At 37.0% G+C, this 19,877-nt stretch overlaps 1 protein-coding gene across 2 annotated transcripts in view; it reads right to left on the reverse strand.

Annotated features, from left to right (window-relative positions):
• Positions 1 to 19,877, reverse strand: part of golga7 (golgin A7) — an 89,910-nt gene that overhangs the window by 46,197 nt on the left and 23,836 nt on the right. For both annotated transcript variants that reach the window (XM_039768473.1, XM_039768474.1), the window contains exon 3: positions 17,408 to 17,560. In XM_039768473.1, coding sequence (XP_039624407.1) covers positions 17,408 to 17,560 — 153 coding nt within the window. The remainder of the gene's footprint in view (positions 1 to 17,407; positions 17,561 to 19,877) is intronic.

The following is a 19,877-nucleotide window of genomic DNA, read 5'->3' on the forward strand; positions in this document are numbered from 1 at the left end:
GAAAAAAAAAGAAAATGAACAGACCATCATCATCAAGTGATGAGAGAATACTGCAATATTATATCCGGTAATTTTTCAAAACAGTAATTAATGCAGACATTTAAAACTTTCAATTTTGAACACTCAACACATCAGACATGAATGTAACACCTCTACAAAAGATGCGGTTTGTTATCGGAGCAAAGGAAAACAATTATGCAAAGACATAGGAGCTGTATTATGTGCTAGTACATCTGAACAAGGAATACAACCAAGTACCATGGCATATAGTGGGGTGGACACTGTAAAATTCAGGTGTATGCCTGTCACCTAAACTTATAAATCACTTCTGAATGTTCCATTTTAAAAGGGTGTTGTACCATGTTAGCTATTATGGATGTAATGAGAAATCAAGCATAATGACATATTTTATTGGTTAACTAAAACGACTAGAATACGCAAGCTTTTGGAGCAACTCAGGCTTCTTTTCCTTGAAAGCTTACATATCACAATCTTTTTAGTTAGCCAATAAAAAGTGTCATTTTGCTTGTCTTCTCAATGCCCCATATTAAAATATTTATCAATAATTTGTAATAAATTAATACTTTATTTGTTCAGAGAGTTTTATAGAACCTATGGAACCTCGGACTGGATTAACAATTTATTTGAGGGTAAATTTTGAAAAGCAGGTGAAGATAGCGCATAAAAAGCACAAAAAATGCATTTGTACACTTTTGATTTAAGGACAGGTATACACTTTTGAACACTGTGGTTCTCTAATGAATATGGTTAACATACTAACCAAATGCAATTTTAACATTTTTTATAAACATTTCTCCTCTATCTTAAGCTATAATTAGTTGATGAACCATCTGAAATTCTACTGAAATCCTAATAACTGTATTGTATCTTCCTCACTTTTACTGCACCATTTTCAGCAAAATCAAGACAGTGATTAGAAAAATCCTGTTAATACAGTATTTGATCCATGTACACATTTGAAATTAGAACACAAATGGGAAATTTCTAGTCTGATGTAAATGTATGTGTGGCTAGGAGAAGTAGCAGAGAAGAAACTATGTTTTTGATAATAAATATTCAGTTAAGTTCTGGTGCTCAGAGTGCAAGCTGTAGATGCTGGCAGCAAAACAGATGGCACAGGAAAATCCTTCCACTGTTGAACTCGCAGTCTATTTCAGGGTCAAAGGGACTCAAGTCTAGGGTTGGTTCATGTGACTAAGGAAGACATAAATCTAGAATAAACACCCAGTGCATTATAGAGTGTTCTTACATAATTTAGCATTGGCAATTAAAGTAGAAGAAAATTGTTTTGAATGAAGACGACAATTTATAGATCACAAAGTAAACACACATAACTGAGAAAGCGTCCTTAAAATAAAGTTTAAACAAACAGGGAGATGTACAGTGTATTTTATACAAATAAGATATGGTCGAAGAAGGTACAGCACACAAAATATTGATGGTTTTATATTCTTGTTACAGTTCTTGGAATGGAATGGACAAATGAAATTATTAAAAGTTCCTGCACCAAGACTGCAAAGCTATTTACAAATCCATACATAACCCTCTATAACTAAAAAGAACTATCAAGATAAAGGTTGATTTTCTTTCTCCAGCCAGTTGACTAAAAGAAAAAATTAAGCAGATCTGAAAATGAAACAGTATAAATAACCATCTTACAAAATGGCTGTGGAAAGCAATGGTAAAATACTCATAAAATAATTTAACAGAACAAATGTTTATAAAGACATCTATTTTAACAAAAAACAAGGTCTTGAACATGTTTAAGCAGTTTACTAATTATCAGATTGTTTATCCAAGGATCATTATATTTATAGGCAACCTAAATAAAGTAAAAAAAAAAAAAATAATCCCAGCAAATTTTATATGGCAGCATGCCATACACAATTTAACCTCTGGATGGCACCATTAATATACCTTTCACCTAAGGAGTAAACATGGATCTGCATTTCACAGATTATTCAGTAAAACAATCCCATGTCTGTCTAATTCAGAGATATTCTGCAAGTTTTGTACAGTATTTAAAAAAATAAAATGTTCATTTGGTAAGCAGAGATCGCAGTATGAAAGACAAACAGAAGCAAAATGGTGGTACAACAGTAAGTGACGCTGCCCGTCTGCTCCACAGTCCATCCATTATCCAACCTGCTATATCCTAACACAGGATCACGGGGGTCTGCCGGAGCCAATCCCAGCCAACACAGGGTGCAAAGGCAGGAACAAATCCCAGATAGGGCGCCAGCCCACTACAGGGTACACACACACACACCCACATACCAAGCACACACTAGAGACAATTTAGGATCGCCAATGCACCTAACCTGCATGTCTTTGGACTGTGGGAGGAAACCAGAGCAACCAGAGGAAACCCACGCAGACACAGGTAGAACATACAAACTCCACGCAGGGAAGCAAACCCAGGTCTCCTTACTGCAAGGCAGCAGTACTACCACTGCTCCACAGTGCCGCTCCTGCTCCACTCCTCTGGACTGGGTAGTGTCTCTGTAGAATTTGAAAGTTCCCCCTAGTACCATGTGAGTTTATTTCATTAGTCTTACCTTATTCCACATCACAATATACAGATTATATTGACCAGCCTCTTTAAAACACCCTGGCATAAGGTAGTGAAGGTTATGTAACACTGCAATGGACTGCTACCTTGCCACAACTCCCTCCGACTCAGAAATGAAGTATGTAGGGTTTCAGAATGTTATTCTCTACTGCTGCTCACTATAAATCTACCTAAAAGTCAAGTAATCACTTTTGAAAAGAACAGAATCGGTTTAATAAAGGATGGATGTTTTGATTTCAATTCAGATTAACTGCTACACTCATGATAAGTCAATTTAGAATCAACAATTAATCTAATACACCGTTCAGATGTGGCGGGGAAATAGGAGTACCTGGACTCTAAGCAATTAAAAATGAGCAGAGCATACAATCTTCCAGCAAACAAGTGGGGGATTTAAAACCAGACCAATGAAGTAGCAGTGCTATCCACTGTGCCACTCACATATCTTGAGGCAAAAACTGACCTTTGTAAAGGACATGTAAATGTAAACAAAATCCCTCAGCAAGTATGTTCTAGAAGCATAACATTTAAAAACAAAAATTTAATTAGTCAATCTCAAACAATATTTTTTTTCAGAATCTGCATTTATCAATTTTATGGTAATTTAGTTATAATACTCATTTACACAAAGCATTTCGGGCACTAAAGAAAACAAATGTTATTCTTTTATGAGACGGTCCTGTGAAAAGAAAGTGGACAGTCAAACTACAGGAGAGAGTAAAGAAATGAATATTGGTTTTTACATTACAGAAAGTGGAGTAAAAAACAGAGAAAATGGAATCTGAGTCGTTGTTCTGTGCATGGAGAAGAGGAGCAGACTTATATGCTGTCTGGCTAAATCTGGAGTGAAAGAAAAGAGAAACATGTCTTTGGCAAAAATTGAGAAGGTCCTTTCATTTTGTTCTTTAATTAAAATACACACTCCCTGTTTCAAGTGTGAATAGTGAGCAAACTTTTGTTTAGTACAGTAGCTTTTTTAATTAGAAAAATAAAAGATATAGCACGATTTGTCCTTATGCCTACACATAAAAATAAAAAAAATATTTAATCAGAATCTGCATTCAGCATTGGAATTGGCCATTCTTTTAAAACAAAATTAGTGATCAATACTGGCCTTAAAAAAACTGATCACAGCATCTTTAAAAGCCACCAAAAACTACTGAACTCTGCTAGACCATAATGTGTTTAATCCTTTTTTAAGGGTCCAGAAAAACACACCCTCAGTAATATGATGCAAATTGAAAAAGTTTGGGACAGTAAATCATCTTTTTCTTAAGTCACTAGGTAGCGAAAAATCTTTGGAAGATTCACTGTGTAACATTTAAAGAGATCAGAACTGACAATGTGGCTTTCTCTTCTGCAATGGCACAAACTAGCCCAGGTAAGACTGAGGAGTCCAGAATGCTTACATTTAAACAGAGAGGTTACCAATATATTGAGTAGACATATGAGTAAGAAAGATTAAGATTGTTTAAAACTGAGAAATGGGGGATCAGGAAACTTAGGACAGGCCAGGTTTAGAAATTCACCTTAAGAAAAGACAAGAATCATACGATTAAATACACACAGAATCTTCATTTCCAGCCCGACGCTAAAGTGCCATACTAGATTAATTAATACATTAATACATTAAATGGCTTGCCTTGAATACTAGGAGTATTAAAAATATAATAAATAAGTTAGAATTGTATGTAACTGCACATGACTTTGATATTATAGTAATAGAAGAAATCTATCTAAATTAGAGGGAGATGGGCAGGAGTAAAACATAGTTGGTTATACATTATTTAGGAAAGACAGAGACATACAAAAAACAAGGGGGGTCACCATTTAAATAAAAGGTATTGTGGACAGACAAGACAAAAGCATAACTGTATCAGAATGGTGGCAATAGCAAAGTGTGGAGACGAAAAGGAAATGTCCAAGAACTAAAGCATACAAAAGCATCTGTTAAATATAGTGGTGGTGGTGTTATGGCTTAGACATGTATGGCTGCCACTGGTACTGGCACACTTAACTTCATTGATAAAGTACCTGCTGATGGTAGTTCCATAATGAATTCTGAGGTGTATAGAAATATCCTATCAGCTCAAGTTCCAGTAAATGCCTCCAACCCCACTGGACAACATTTCAACCTGCAACAACAGTGATCCCAAACATAATGCTAAGGCAACACATGAGCGTTTCAAAGCTAAAAAATTGATCATTCCTGAATCACCAAGCCAGCTCAACGATTCCAATTCAATTGAGCATACCTTCCATAAGCTGAAGAGAAAACTTAAGGGCACAAGTCCCTGAAACAAGCAGGACCTGAAGATGGCTATGTTAGAGGCTTAGAAGAGCATCTTCTGAGAAGATACTCAGCACCTGGTGATGTGTATGAATCGCTGATCCCAAGAAGTCACTGCATGTAAGGGATATACAACAAAATATAAAAAAATATGCCTGCTTTAATATACCTACCATTGTTATGTTCCAAACATTAAGTGCCCATGTAGAAAAAGTGCTGTAATTTCTAAATGGTGTGACTGAAACGTATGCAAATACCGTTAAATAAAACTGGAGCGGAGGGGTAAATCAAAGACGGAAAGGCACATTACCTGTGGCAATTAGCCATGTGGCGCGTTTCCCGGAGGGTGACCCGGCTTGTAAGATCCTCATTGTAGGGGACCCAAGTGGCTGGACCAGACCAAGGGGTCGCCCACGTAACACCTGGTTGCGGCAGATAGAGGGTCATTTCTGGAGGGTGGGACTGGACTGCATGTCTGCCTGGGGGGTTAAAAACCGGGATCCCGAGTTGTTATGTCGTGCAGTGGGTGCGACAACGCACTGTACCAGTGCATGCTCCCCAACTTGACTTGACTTGATTCCTATAGAACCAGATTTACACATTGCTCACATAGAGTTAATTTCCACCCTATACTTAAAACATCAAATTCCAGTATTCAACGAAGCCAAAGAAAGTTTAAAAAATTACTCTGCTGGATGAGCTGTAGATCACCTCAACTAAGCTGGCAGTATGTTTCAAAAGCCTGTTACAGTGTCTATGAGCTGATTTATACACATTTAAGGTGATAAACTGTAAAAGAATAATAAATCTTAAATAAACTAGGGCACTCTGCCCCCTGCTCACCCACCCCCGGGTTTGGTTTAACAGATATACAATTTAAAGAGATTGTTATTTTAATGGGAATTGTTACATATGCATTATTTTCACTTTTACTTTAAAACTTTTGTAAAAACAATACTTGTCCTTTATTTCCGGCCCCGGGCGTGGTTAAGTCTGTTTCTCGCAGGACGTATAACGCTGCTCGCGTTTTGGGTGCTTAACGCATGCTAAGGAGAAGCGGTCGGATCATCTGCTGGCTTGTTGCCGATTCCTGTGAGCTGCATTTTCTGCTTGTTGCACAGCACGTTGATCATTTAAAAACGTGTACAGCGACTACAAAAGTGTGACATGCATTCTTTCTCTGATGTAGAACCCTCGTCCTCATCAAAGTTCACCTCTGCTACAGCGCGTCTTTATCTGAAAACAGTAGTGTCAGATCGGAGGTTTCGGGGGGAGGTGAACGTAACTGGGAAAATAAAACTGAATAAAAAAAAAAAACAACGCTAACCATTACAAGTACCATACATTTACACCGGCTGTTACAAACTCAAATCAAATGTATATTTTTATTCTACAATAGTAAGAATAACAGCAGTTCGCTTCTCAAATAGGAATTGTGTTGGATCAAACCCATGACCCTTTGATTACCAGTCTGCTTTCTCAATTTTTTTATTTTTAATAAATTTGCAAAAACCTCAAGTAAACTTTTTTCACGTTGTCATTATGGGGTGTTGTGTTTAGACTTCTGAGGAAAAAAATTTATTTAATCAATTTTGGAATAAGGCTGTAACATAACAAAATGTGGAAAAAGTGATGTGCTGTGAATACTTTCCGGATGCACTGTATACTTCAAGTCTACATTTTGTCAATTATTACTAAAACACGACAAACGTTTCTGTTTTAACGATGTGTAGATTGCTGTAGACACCGAACAAACATCCACAATCCATATTAATATTTTGTTTTATGTCACCTTAAACAAGATGCAAAATAAATAACCTGTGAAAATCAATAACATTCGACAAGTCTTAGGAAAAATTAAACCATCAAATATTACCACTGACGTTGCACACATAGGCTCATCATTGTGACATAACAGTGTGGTATTAACTGTTTTTTCCCCCAATTACCATACGATTATGCATAGTTCTTGTATATTGATTTTTTTTTTAAAAGAAAAAAAATATGATAAGTTATATATGTATACAGTACTGTGGAAAAGTCTTGGAGATTCCATAAAAAAATACTTTTATATTATCATTGGATGCAGAAAAAGCATTCAACATGATTGAATGGAAATACCTTTTTACTACATTGGAGAAGTTTGGGTTTGGCCCGAACATTTGTGCATGGATTAAATTACTGTATACTAACCCAGAAGCTTCAGTTTGCATCAACATTTGCTCAGACTACTTTAAACTAGAACGTGGTACTAGACAAGGATGCCCCTTGTCACTGCTGCTGTTTGCGATTGCCATTGAACCACTGGCAATACATTGTCGAAATACTGATCAGATAAAGGGGATTAGCAGAGAAGGACTGGAACAGAAAATTTCATTATATGCAGATGATATGGTACTGTATATATCGACCCAGAAAATTCTGTGCCTGCAGTCTTAGCAGCACTCACAGAATTTCAAAAGATCTCTGGTCTCAGAATTAATCTGAATAAAAGTGTACTCTTTCCAGTGAATTCTCAAGCATATAATATTAGATTAGATACCCTACCATTTATCATTGCAGAACAGTTTAAATACCTAGGGGTAAACATCACAAGTAAACATAAAGCTCTATATCAACAAAATTTCGCTGTCTTCATGGAAAAAATTAAACAAGACCTGCATAGATGGTCTACCCTTTATCTCACAATAGCTGGAAGAATTAACACTGTTAAGATGAATATTCTTCCTAAGCTCCTTTTTTATTTCAAAACATTCCAATATACATTAATAAATCATTCTTTAGGCAATTAGATTCAACAATAACCTCATTTATTTGGAATTCAAAACATCCACGCATCAAAAGAGCGACCCTACAAAGACAAAAGGCGGCACGGCCCTACCGAACTTCCAGTTTTATTACTGGGCAGCAGATATACAGGCGATAAGAACCTGGACCAAATAGAAGAACATACACAGGCTTGGTCCGCAACAGAAGTAAAATCCCGCAGTACCTCTTTGTATTCCTTGCACTGTGCTCCAATAAACACACGTTATCGGCAATATACTAATAACCCAATTGTGCTCCACTCACTTAGAATCTGGAACCAATGTAGAAAGCATTTTAAGATGGAGAAGCTTCTAAATGTGTCACCTCTGCAAGAGGACCACCTCTTTCAACCTTCACAAACAGATACAGTTTTTAATATCTGGAAAAAATTTGGAATTAACTTGTTTAGAGATCTTTATACAGACAACGTCTTTGCATCCTATGAACAATTACATTCCAAATTTAACATTCCAGCTACACATTTCTTTCACTATCTTCAAATCAGGAACTTTGTTAAACAGAACCTTCCAGATTTTCCTCATCTTGCACCCTCATCCATGCTGGAAAAAATATTGGTCAATCTCAAGGACTTAGATTCCATCTCTACAATATATAAAACCATTTTATAATCCCTCCCTTTCAAAGATTTAAGAGGACACTGGGAAAAAGATCTCTCAATTAATATACCAGAAAAGGAGTGGAAAGTAGCAATGCAGAGAATTCACTCGAGCTCCATATGCGTAAAGCATACAATTATACAACTTAAAATTATATATCGAGCACATCTGTCTCGACTAAAACTCTCTAAAATGTTTCCAGGGCATGATCCAACCTGCAAACGCTGCAACCACGTCCCAGCCTCAATGGGTCACATGTTCTGGGCCTGCACCAAATTAACATTATTCTGGACAAAAATTTTTAATTACCTTTCAGACAGCCTTGGACTCACAATCCCTCCTACCGTAGATCCCGTTACATAAGCCGAGAATTTCATCCTAGATTTTTGGCTTGGAGTTTGGGGGTCGGTTTATACAACGAGTATCGTTTCAGATTCAAGATTTCCAGCGCAATGCCGGTTTTGCCGATGAATACAGAAGTAAATAATGACGAAACCACAGAGCCATCTTTCAGATGAAGAAGTAACTTTGCATGCCGGTACTTTAAATTAAATTAAGAATTTATTCAAAAAAGTGTTTTAGTTGTTGATTTTATTAATAAAATTTATAATAAATTATCGGGAAGTTTAAAATGAAATTTTTTGTTTTGATTTACGATCAACATCTTGCTTTACGAAACGGATGCGGTCACGTGTATCCGCTTGCGCGATTGTAAACAAACAACCGAGAGCATTAGTAGCGTCAGCGATTTACCTATATATATAATTCATTAAGACCATGCAAGCAAGGCACATAATTGCTAAGGAAGGAAGAGAAGGTAAAAGTAAGCGATCGCAATCGAAACGAAGATTGACATTGTGTGGAAATATCTCCTCCCTTACTACAGCCCAAAGATGTCAAATTAAATGGTGAGTACAGTATGAAATTGTTTCTAGAATAGAATGCCTTTTATTGTCACTATACGCATCTACAATGAAATTAAAAGCAGCTCCTTCAGTGCAGAAAAAAGTTCTGTATAGGGCTTGTATGGTTGTTTTTTAGCTTTAGCATAACGCCGGATCTGCGGCCCCGCTTCTGCTTTCTTTCCCTCCTCCGTCTGTGTTGTCTCCTAGACCCGACAACAATCCACGGAGAGCCCACTGGTCTCGCTATGTTGTCTGGGATATTGTGCGTGTGATGAAAAACACTCGAAACAGATGTCTGGCTCTGGACACTGATGTCTATAAGGTTCTGAATGGTGTAGCGGATGTTCGCCAAACCGATCGTGCACAAACAAGGACAAAAAAAAAGTACAAAAACAATAAAAAAGTGCACTGAAAAGGAGAGCCCTGAGCCGCTGCAACCATGCGTGCCACCATGCTCCTAGCTTAATCGAAGTAGGCTTGGCACTTTTTATAACTTTTTGAGTTAGTACATTAGAAAAATTATTGGTGTTTTGGTAAATTATGCACATTATATTATATATCAAAAATGCTGGCAGTCTCAAATTCTCGCCGATAAACATTACAAATATACCTGAAGAGACACTTTTAAGGAAATTTAGAAAATTTTGCTTGGAGAAGGGGGTCGGCTTAAATACCGGTCATCGGCAAATACATGTAATTTAGTAGGTGGAGAAGGGGTTCAGCTAATATACCGGGTTGGCCTGTATTCCAGGATCTACGGTAACCCATTAACAGCTGTGTTTGGGGTTCTTCCAGAAGGGCTTAAAGTGGAGAAAGACAAACAAATTGTGATTGCATTCAGTACTCTTTTGGCACATAGACTTATTCTGATAAACTGGAAGAACCCAAACTCTCCTCTTTTAAGTCAGTGGGAAACCAATGTGTTATACTATTTGAAATTGGAAAATATCAAATACTCAGTTAGAGGATTCGTACAGACTTTTTTCAAAACATGGCAGGATCTAATCTGTAATATTTTAAAATAAGCTCATAAAGCAGAGAATTTATTAATTTAGGTATGTTTACAAGCCTTAAATTTCACGCCGTTTGGTTTGCTCTCTCTCTCGGGGTGGGGATCGATCTGTTCTTAACTCAATTTTTCTTTTTGTAAAAACTTGATTGCTTTGTATGGATTGCAATAAAATTAATAAAAAGGGAAAAAAACAAAAAAAAATACTTTTAAAGTAGTTATCTTAACAGTAATCATGTAGGTGTTCTTGAAAATATTAGAATAAATACAAATAAACAATGATTCAATAAAAATTAAGCATACACCAGAGTTGACTAGAACAAAAGTTTAGTTTCCAAATGTCTCCTCAAGCTACCTCAACCACTCCCCATATTTGCTAAATTCCACCAATAGCACACATGATTTTAATTTGAGGCACTTAAGCAATAAATGGGCGGTAAGCACATATAGTGTTCCAAGGTGTTTGGAAATGAGCAAGCTAACAGACTTTGACAGATACATACATATACTGTATTTGACTAATGAAAATAAAAGGCTATGTTTGCAATGCAACGAAATTAATATTTTTTCACTCCAATCTGATCATTTTTGAGAATTTTGTGATTAGCTAAAATGACATGGAATTCGTAATTTTTAGAAAGATTTCATATCCAAAATCTCAACATCTGCTCCCATCTGTCTTGGCTCCTCTTGTGTCCACAAGTTTCTTCACGGAGATCTGGCATAGATAACTATGCACAAAGCAACAGCTATAATTGTATTGCTTTCTTATTTCGGTACCTTGCCATCATGAGTTGACAAATCTGCAGATGTCCTGAGGCCTCATGTATAAATGGTGCGATAAGAACGTTTCCATGTTCAAATTGCTATGTATAAAATCTAAACTTGGCATAAAGCCACACACATTTCCACGGTACCTCATACCCTGTCGTATGCAAGTTTTCAGTGGCACCCAGCGTCAAAGCAATGTTACTGTTTCTGTGTGGTTTATCTTTCTTTTTCAGATCCACGTCCCTGACGCGGCTTTATAAATACACTGAAATTAACCGCATATTGTTTATTAGTTTAATGTATCTGATTGTAATTAACCTGTAACAATATAATGGTCCACAGAATGGTCAAAATATTCTAAATACCATAGCTGCATTAGCGTTGTTACTCTCACTGCACCTTTTTCTTCTTTCAGCTGCTCCAGTTAGGGGTTGCCACAGCGGATCATCTTTTTCCATATTACTCTCACTGCACTACTCGGAGCAGCTGATCGGAAAGAGAATTATCAGTATACAGCATCAAGCATACGCTGACTCAGCCATGCTTCCTATTTGAACTGCTTCTCACACGGCAAATGATTCAAAACCTTTCCTGTATGGACCTCGCGGTTCAGAAACAGTTTCATCCCAAGAGCTCTAAACGCAATCAATCACTCCATCAAGTGCTCCTTGTAGAACTGTTTGTACTTTTAAGTACAATTACCTCACTGTAAACTTGCGATACAGTTATAATATTGCACAACCTGAGCCACTTTATAAAGCGCGTATTTACATATGATGATGATGATGATATCACTTTTAAGATGAAATGCAGCAAAATGTTTATTATATTATACAGATAAAATGTAACTTTATTTAAATAATCTATATTGGTAATAATTAAAGGACACGGTATCGCTACGCTAGCAAGGATCTGGCGCTCCATTCACGGATTGTTCCTGCCTCGCACTGTATGCTTCACTGGGACTGGCGTGAAGGATAGAATAATTAAACATGTACCACAAAGATATTTCAATGTTCCTTAAAAGTTAAAAGCTTACAGATGGCTTAACGTTTATTACAGAGCTGATTGGGTGGCGATTGGGTATTTGGAGAAAGAAAAGTAAGGACAGGAATTGGAGGTTAGTACGTTTGAAAGAGACAGTACTGCTGCAATAAATTATTTCATCGAAGGTCACGCACAATCACTGCGGCACCGTGTTCCCATGTTTAATAACATGCTTTAATTCCTATCATCATGAAAATATCACGTATACAGTGGGTACGGAAAGTATTCAAACCCCCTTCAATTTTTCACTCTTGTTATATTGCAGCCATTTGCTAAAATCATTTAAATTAATTTTTTCCCTCAATGTACACACAGCACCCCATATTGACAGACAAAAAAAAAGAATTTTTGAAATTGTTGCAAATTTATTAAAAAAGAAAAACTGAAATATCACATGGTCCTAAGTATTCAGACCCTTTGCTGTGACACTCATTTTTAACTCAGGTGCTTTCCATTTCTTCTGATCATCCTTGAGATCACCTTCATTTGAGTCCAGCTGTGTTTGATTATATTGATTGGACTTGATTAGGAAAGCCACACACCTGTCTATATAAGACCTTACAGCTCAGATTGCATGTCAGAGCAAATGAGAATCATGAGGTCAAAGGAACTGCCTGAAGAGCTCAGAGACAGAACTGTGGCATGGCACAGATCTGTCCAAGGTCACAAAAAAATTTCTGCTGCACTTAAGGTTCCCAAGAGCACAGTGGCCTCCATAATCCTTAAATGGAAGACGTTTGGGACAACCAGAACCCTTCCAAGAGCTGGCCGTCCGGCCAAGCTGAGCTACCGGGGGAGAAGAGCCTTTGTGAGAGAGGTAAAGAAGAACCCAATCACCACTTTGGCTGAGCTCTAGAGATGCAGTCAGGAGATGGAAGAAAGTTGTAGAAAGTCGACCATCACTGCAGCCCTCCACCAGTCAGGGCTTTATGGCAGAGTGGCCTGTCGGAAGCCTCTCCTCAGTGCAAGACACATGACAGCCCGCATGGAGTTTGCTAAAAGACACCTGAAGGACTCTGAGATGGTGAGAAATAAAATTCTCTGGTCTGATGAGACCAAGGTAGAACTTTTTGGCCTTAATTCTAAGCGGTATGTGTATAGACAACCATGCACTGCTCATCACTTGTCCAATACAGTCCCCACAGTGAAGCATGGCGGTGGCAGCATCATGCTGTGGGGGTGTTTTTCAGCTGTAGGGACAGGACGACTGGTTGCAATCGAGGGAAAGATGAATGTGGCCAAGTACAGGGATATCCTGGACAAAAACCTTCTTCAGAGTGCTAAGGACCTCAGACTGGGCCGAAGGTTTACCTTCCAACAAGACAATGACCCTAAGCACACAGCTAAAATAACGAAGGAGTGGCTTCACAACAACTCTGTGACTGTTCTTGAATGGCCCCGCCAGAGCCCTGACTTAAACCCAATTGAGCATCTCTGGAGAGACCTAAAAATGGCTGTCCACCAACATTTACCATTCAACCTGACAGAACTGGATAGGATCTGCAAGGAGGAATGGCAGAGGATCCCCAAATCCAGGTGTGAAAAACTAGTTGAATCTTTCCCAAGAAGACTCATGGCTGTATTAGCTCAAAAGGGTGCTTCTACTAAATACTGAGCAAAGGGTCCGAATATTTAGGACCATGTGATATTTCAGTTTTTCTTTTTTAATAAATCTTCAACAATTTCAAAAATTCTTTTTTTTGTCTGTCAATATGGGGTGCTGTGTGTACATTAATGAGGGAAAAAATTAATTTAAATGATTTTAGCAAATGGCTGCAATATAACAAAGAGTGAAAAATTGAAGGGGGTCTGAATACTTTCCGTACCCACTGTACATCTCAGTTTTTTTAGTTATTCAAAGAGCTGTAATATCACAAATGTAATGGATTCTGTGTCCTGTCAGAGGAAGAGAAAGCCAGTTTAAGAAGCACATAGTGATTTACACACATAGAGCACATAGAAGATCAAATACAAAACAAAGCATTTAACATACTACTTTAGTTACGACGGGATTTGAGCAACTAGTACATTAAACAATTTAAGATTAAGTTTATGATGTTCTACTTTAATGACAAAATGAACTACGTGATTAAAGTGGAAATTTTGAGATTAAAGTTGACATTTTGTGCTTTTCCCCACTGTGTGCCTTTTTTTTTCTCTGTACCCTAATAAACTTTCATATGACACTCAAGACGGTGGGCTACGCCTCACCTTTTCACAGCGACTTTGATATGCGACTTCTTTTTTTATTGCGGGCACTGTGCGACTTTGTGAACTTGAGCTTTCGAGTTTCTCCGACACGCTATGTCACTCGATCAGCTTCCTTTTCTTGTTTATATGACTGTTTAAACCAACAAATACTACGTTTTTCCTTGCCTCCACTTGGTATTCGCAGAAATTGTTCTATTTTTACTTGTGGTTTTGCCATTGTCTTTTCACAGAACGCTGAACTTAAGGGCTATGTATATTGATTTACATATTCAAAGAGGCGTAATTCTGGGAGGAATTGGGGCGGGACAGCAGGTGCGTGCACGTGTGTTACTTTTCACGCTGATCAGGATTTATGTAGCGGATGAACATAGAAGTTTGCGTACGCACAGATTCCTGCATCTGGATTTTTCTGTGAATATGCACATTCCCGCTTATGTGCTTACACCATGGTATAGTGAGAGTTCTATGCACGGCGTTATACATGAAGCCCCTGCTCTGTAAACAATATGAAGGAGTGGAAAAGCCAGCATCCACTTGTAGTTTATGGTGGTCTTTCAGGTTGCACCTGTTTGACAAAACTTTTCATGTACTTTTGAGTATATTGGGCACACTCTGGATAGATGTCAGGTTTGGATCATTCACAAAATTAAATTTGAAAAAAGAAAAAAAAACAAAAACCTGGAACAGTTATTTTAGTTGCTAAGACAATCTCAAGAAGGTACACTATATCAAATTTTAGAATGTTATGGTAGCGTATTATCATAACTTTTCCTATCATGAAAATGATCTGCTCAGCAAAAATTCAACTATACAGTGCTCGATGGTCCAATATAATTTTCAAACGTATGTAATAAAATATTGTGGTAAACAGCTATGAAAGCTCCTCTTAAATCTAAGAGCATAACAACCCCAGCATTTCCTCAAATGGAAGATAATAAATAGAATGTCAATTACAGCATGATTTTAGACATGTTCTGCTATTAAACAGAAGTTACTAAAAAAAATTTAAAAAAAGAACTCTGCACTCCTTAATTGCAGAGTCAGTAGTCTATCACTTAGAATTAAAAAAAAAAAAATCACGGCCATTAATTCTGGAAGGGATTTTATGAAGCAGCTGGTATTTCCTTTTTGCCAAATATTACTGTCCAACAATTTATAAAGATTATTTTTATCTATAAATTTAGAATGCTATTCACAGATGGCCAGATAAAAGAACATTCTTACATATGAAACACTGTCAATTCTTGCTCCTTGTTAAACATGTAATTTGAATATATTTTCCATTTACATTTGCATTTTTGACCATCACATGTGCTTTTAAATCTTGGTGAGTTTCTTTGTAATCCAAGTATTTTGGCTTGAAAGAAGTCATTACATCGGTATTTTTATTTTCTCAAAATAAAGTGTTGTATATGTAATAAATATTTTATATGCTTCTACTTTCATCCGTTAATTTACCAGAGAGGAGCAAATGTATTATATTTTTTGTTAATTTACCAGCGAGGAGCAAATGTATTACATTTTGACTATCTTCATCAGGAGTCACAACTGGAATGAATGAATGACTGTTGGCGTGAGTAGGACCTTTACAATTTGCCTAACCAGATCAGTAGGTACAGAAAATGTTTGAGAGAGGTATGTAGTTCCACATCTATGAATGTGAACATCGCCCCAGAAGAATACTATTATGATAACTTAACACTAGAATTACCAGAGCCTACGAGAAAACTTGTAAATCCGGCCCACCTTAAATCCTTTTGCACCTCTCCCTCAGCTTCTTTTCTCCTGTAAACGGGCTGATTAAGACAAGCAGCAAGCAGCCTGCTATTCCATCCCCCCACCGTCGCAGAACGTTCATAGACTTCTCCCAGCTCATGCCTTGTTTGATTATCAGGGAGTGAAGTGCTGGAGTTTTAAGAGTGGAAATAATAGATCGTTATTTGGAACACATGCATTTCATGTGTGTTCCATTTCTACAGTAATCTGTGTAAACACATTGTTAAAACACAAACTTTTTCATATTTTAGTAATAAATGTTACAAAATGTAGGCATAAACTATAAACCGTGTGAAGCCTGAAGTCCAAAGATCAAATAAACACTTTCACAAAAGGTTCAAGGACGATACAACAGCTTGCGATAAGGTTAAGGAACAATTAATAGGTTAAGAGAGGATTTCATTTATCAGTTTTACAGCCATAGCTGGATGGACATCAACCATTCAAATGGCTTATCTGCTAGACCTCCATGCTTCTACAAACTCAGACAAATATCCCGTTAAAAATATGAAATACGGCATCATTCTTTATTAAATTATTGAAGCCCATCCATTTGCGATCGACAAAGCATTTTACCTAGAGAACTTTATTATGATAGTGTGGCAGGAATGTTCTCTGTGACACCGCACAACATCAGTACTAATAACCTGATTAATACTTAACGTATCCATGCACCAGCTACTTGGTTGATGGCACTGACTGCATGCTACTCATCTGCTAAATCTATGACTACAAAAGTACCATCAAACAAGTTTAAGAAGGTAAAGCTAACTGATGGATAAAAGATCAATGAAACATACAGATTCAGACACCAGCAGCGAAAGGTACCTGTACACGTCAACGTATCAATCATTCCTGACCACATTTATGACTACATGATTTTAAGTAATATACAATAAAAACACCTGCAACTCCATGCTCACTTGCACATTATACTGAAAGACTAGTGTGGTGAGAATCAAAATCAAAATTAGAGAGTGATTTCATTATTATCTTCTCATTTAATTTAGTTCCAGTTTTTAGACAGTTTTTCATTTTTATTTTAGTTCATTTATGAAACGATTTTTTTAACAATATATTGTTCTCTATTTTTCATTAAAGGGAATAACACTGATCCCAATTCAGTTTTAAGCAGAAACTCTGGATCATCATTACAGTTTTCTCATGTCGACTTTCTGATTATTTAGTCAATAGATGATCCTGCTCAAATGCTATTACTATTGGTTGCACAAGTGGTTAAAATGTACCCAAAATAAAACACTATAATGAGCAGTGAATAGTTTAATGAAGTTAAGAACAGTCATAACCCAGAAATCTAGTGTGTTTCCAAAAACTTTCAAGACTTGTAACTTGTCAAAACAAAACAATGCAATCGTTTACCTTTTCGTAGTGGGTTTCCATACAAAGGAAAATAGTATACGCAGTCAAGCAAGCAAGGCAGCCTTCAAGGTAGGACTGGCCCCCAAGTTTCTCTGCCTCCATGTATAGGTTGTTTAGAGTTCGTACCGTTTCTTCAAATTGCTGTTTGTCAATCTTGTTACACAAAAAGAAAAAGGAAAAAATTTTAAATATGTTTTCAAGCAAGTCTTTCATTTTGCATATACTGTACATGCATATATACACACACTGAAGTAATGTTAAAAACTAACCATTATTCAACTGGTGTAAATTAGGAGCCTAAACCAAGTTATCTTATTGATAAGATTATTTAAATTTGCATTGGAAAATTTAAGTACCTTGCTTCATTACCCAATAACTTTGACATGTTAATTTAAGTAATCATATATTTCAGATCAGTTTACATTGTCTCAGATTATAAATGCCTTGGTTTGGGGGCATTTTCAGGGAAAGAGTACCAACATTGACTGTACAGTTTGTAATATTGTGCTGAATTACAAAAGCAACACATCTTCAATGGATTAAAACAAAACAAGCTGCCTGTGTTGCACCAACAAGGAAAAACAGTAATAACTGATAGTTGGAGAAATGTGTAATCATACAACATTAAAATAAAGCATTTTGCTAAGAGTAAGGAATCCTTGTAAGTAACAAATAATCATGAAGAATAATACCAAGTTCTATCCAGAGGTACCAATCTTAGTCATTCAGAAAAAAATGTAACATGTAAACCTCAAGGGCTGAAAGCTCAACTATGACCCTATGAAACACATTCCAGAAAGTGTATCTCATTAACATGCCAACAGAGTGACAAACACTGACATTAAATTGGTGGCACAAAATTTTACAGCCATACATATAAAGGACAGCCTTGCAAAGAATCACATTGTTGACATGAAAGTATGGAGACTCATATGCAATGTATTTGCATAGATTCATGATAATACACAAAACACTACAGATGCCAACTCATCCACCTTGTGAACTGGGACTCAACAGCAATTTTCACTTAAACGATCGTAGGCACAATTATTGACTGATTTAGAAAGCAGCTTAAACATATGTGGGCAACTCAGTATGCTAGGAGTAGACTTTGTTCTTGGCTGCCTGCATGAGTGTCAATTTATACTTGAGATCTGCACAAAAATAGAAAAATACTTTGTAAATATTAATAAATATTTATTATTATTATTAGTTGTAGTAGTAGCAGCATTTTGCAGGGTTAAAGTTTGTTTTGACTCTCAGGGCTAACTAAGCATGCATTCGGCCCACGCACCATTCCGTTAAATGGACCAAGCACTTGGCCGCCAGGACTAAACTATCGGTTTACGCTACCAGCTTTAAGGCATGACCTATCAGTTCCATGTGAGTGCAATTATATATGTACATACACATACATCTCTCTATTATAAAAAAATATCCTGGAAAGGAAAAGCAGGGCAGAGCGATGAGTCGTGATCTTCTCAGAAGTTCTCAGAAGACATTTAAAAGACCCGCGAGATAAAAAAGACTGGCCACGGAGCAGCTTGCAGGGACCGTAAACATGAGACTTGGTGCCAACAGATTGTCCGAGGGCTGTCCCGCAGGGATGTGGAACAATACATTCGTGCAAGACATGCCCTTCTTATCAAATAAGAGCATGGACAGCCATCAAAACACTCAGTCATGTAAAGGCACGTAGCACACACAGATCCTGTGCTCTCAGCAAAGAAGAAAGAGCAGCGCGGAGAAAAGAGATCCAAAAGCGTTGGAAAGAAAAAAAAGGCAGATAAGAGAATATGAAAGCAGTGGAATTCGAAAGGCTTAAACAAACGATTGCGTGATACACATGCAAAGAAAGGTACAGAATATGAAAGCAGTAAAATTCGAAAGTATTATATTGTCCAAGCCAAGTTAAAGCCTTTTTTGTTTTAAATGACTGTTAGGTCCGATTAAGGAAGGGTGTAGTACAGCACGGAAGACTGATAGTGGGGTACTGATTGATGCGGTAAGGGGTAAGTGAGATCCATGGGAGGGGGGGTTGGAGAGGGTGCTAGAAAGTTGTGTTTGGGGTTACAAAGTCAGCGATTGTTTAAGTAGAACTTAGAAGGTCGTAAACAGGTTTTCAATGCTCTAACTGTGAAAATATTAGATTTATAAATAAAGAATCCCACTTCTTGGAAATTCATTTATCTGTCTGGAGCGGATTAACCGTGATAAACGAGGGTTTACTGTATAACTGTGCGGAGAATATTTATAAATAATGTGGGAGAGTTTCTAAGAGCTTAAAATATATAAAAATAACCATACGAACATATGGTTTCTACTTCGCGGATTTTCACCTATTGCGGGGAGTTCTGGAACGCAACCCCCGCGATCGAAGAGGGATTACTGTGTGTATATATATATATATATATATATATATATATATATATATATATATATATATACATACATACACACACAGTGGTAC

Source organism: Polypterus senegalus, chromosome 11 (genome assembly GCF_016835505.1).
Source record: "Polypterus senegalus isolate Bchr_013 chromosome 11, ASM1683550v1, whole genome shotgun sequence".
Classification (NCBI taxonomy): Eukaryota; Metazoa; Chordata; class Cladistia; order Polypteriformes; family Polypteridae; genus Polypterus; species Polypterus senegalus.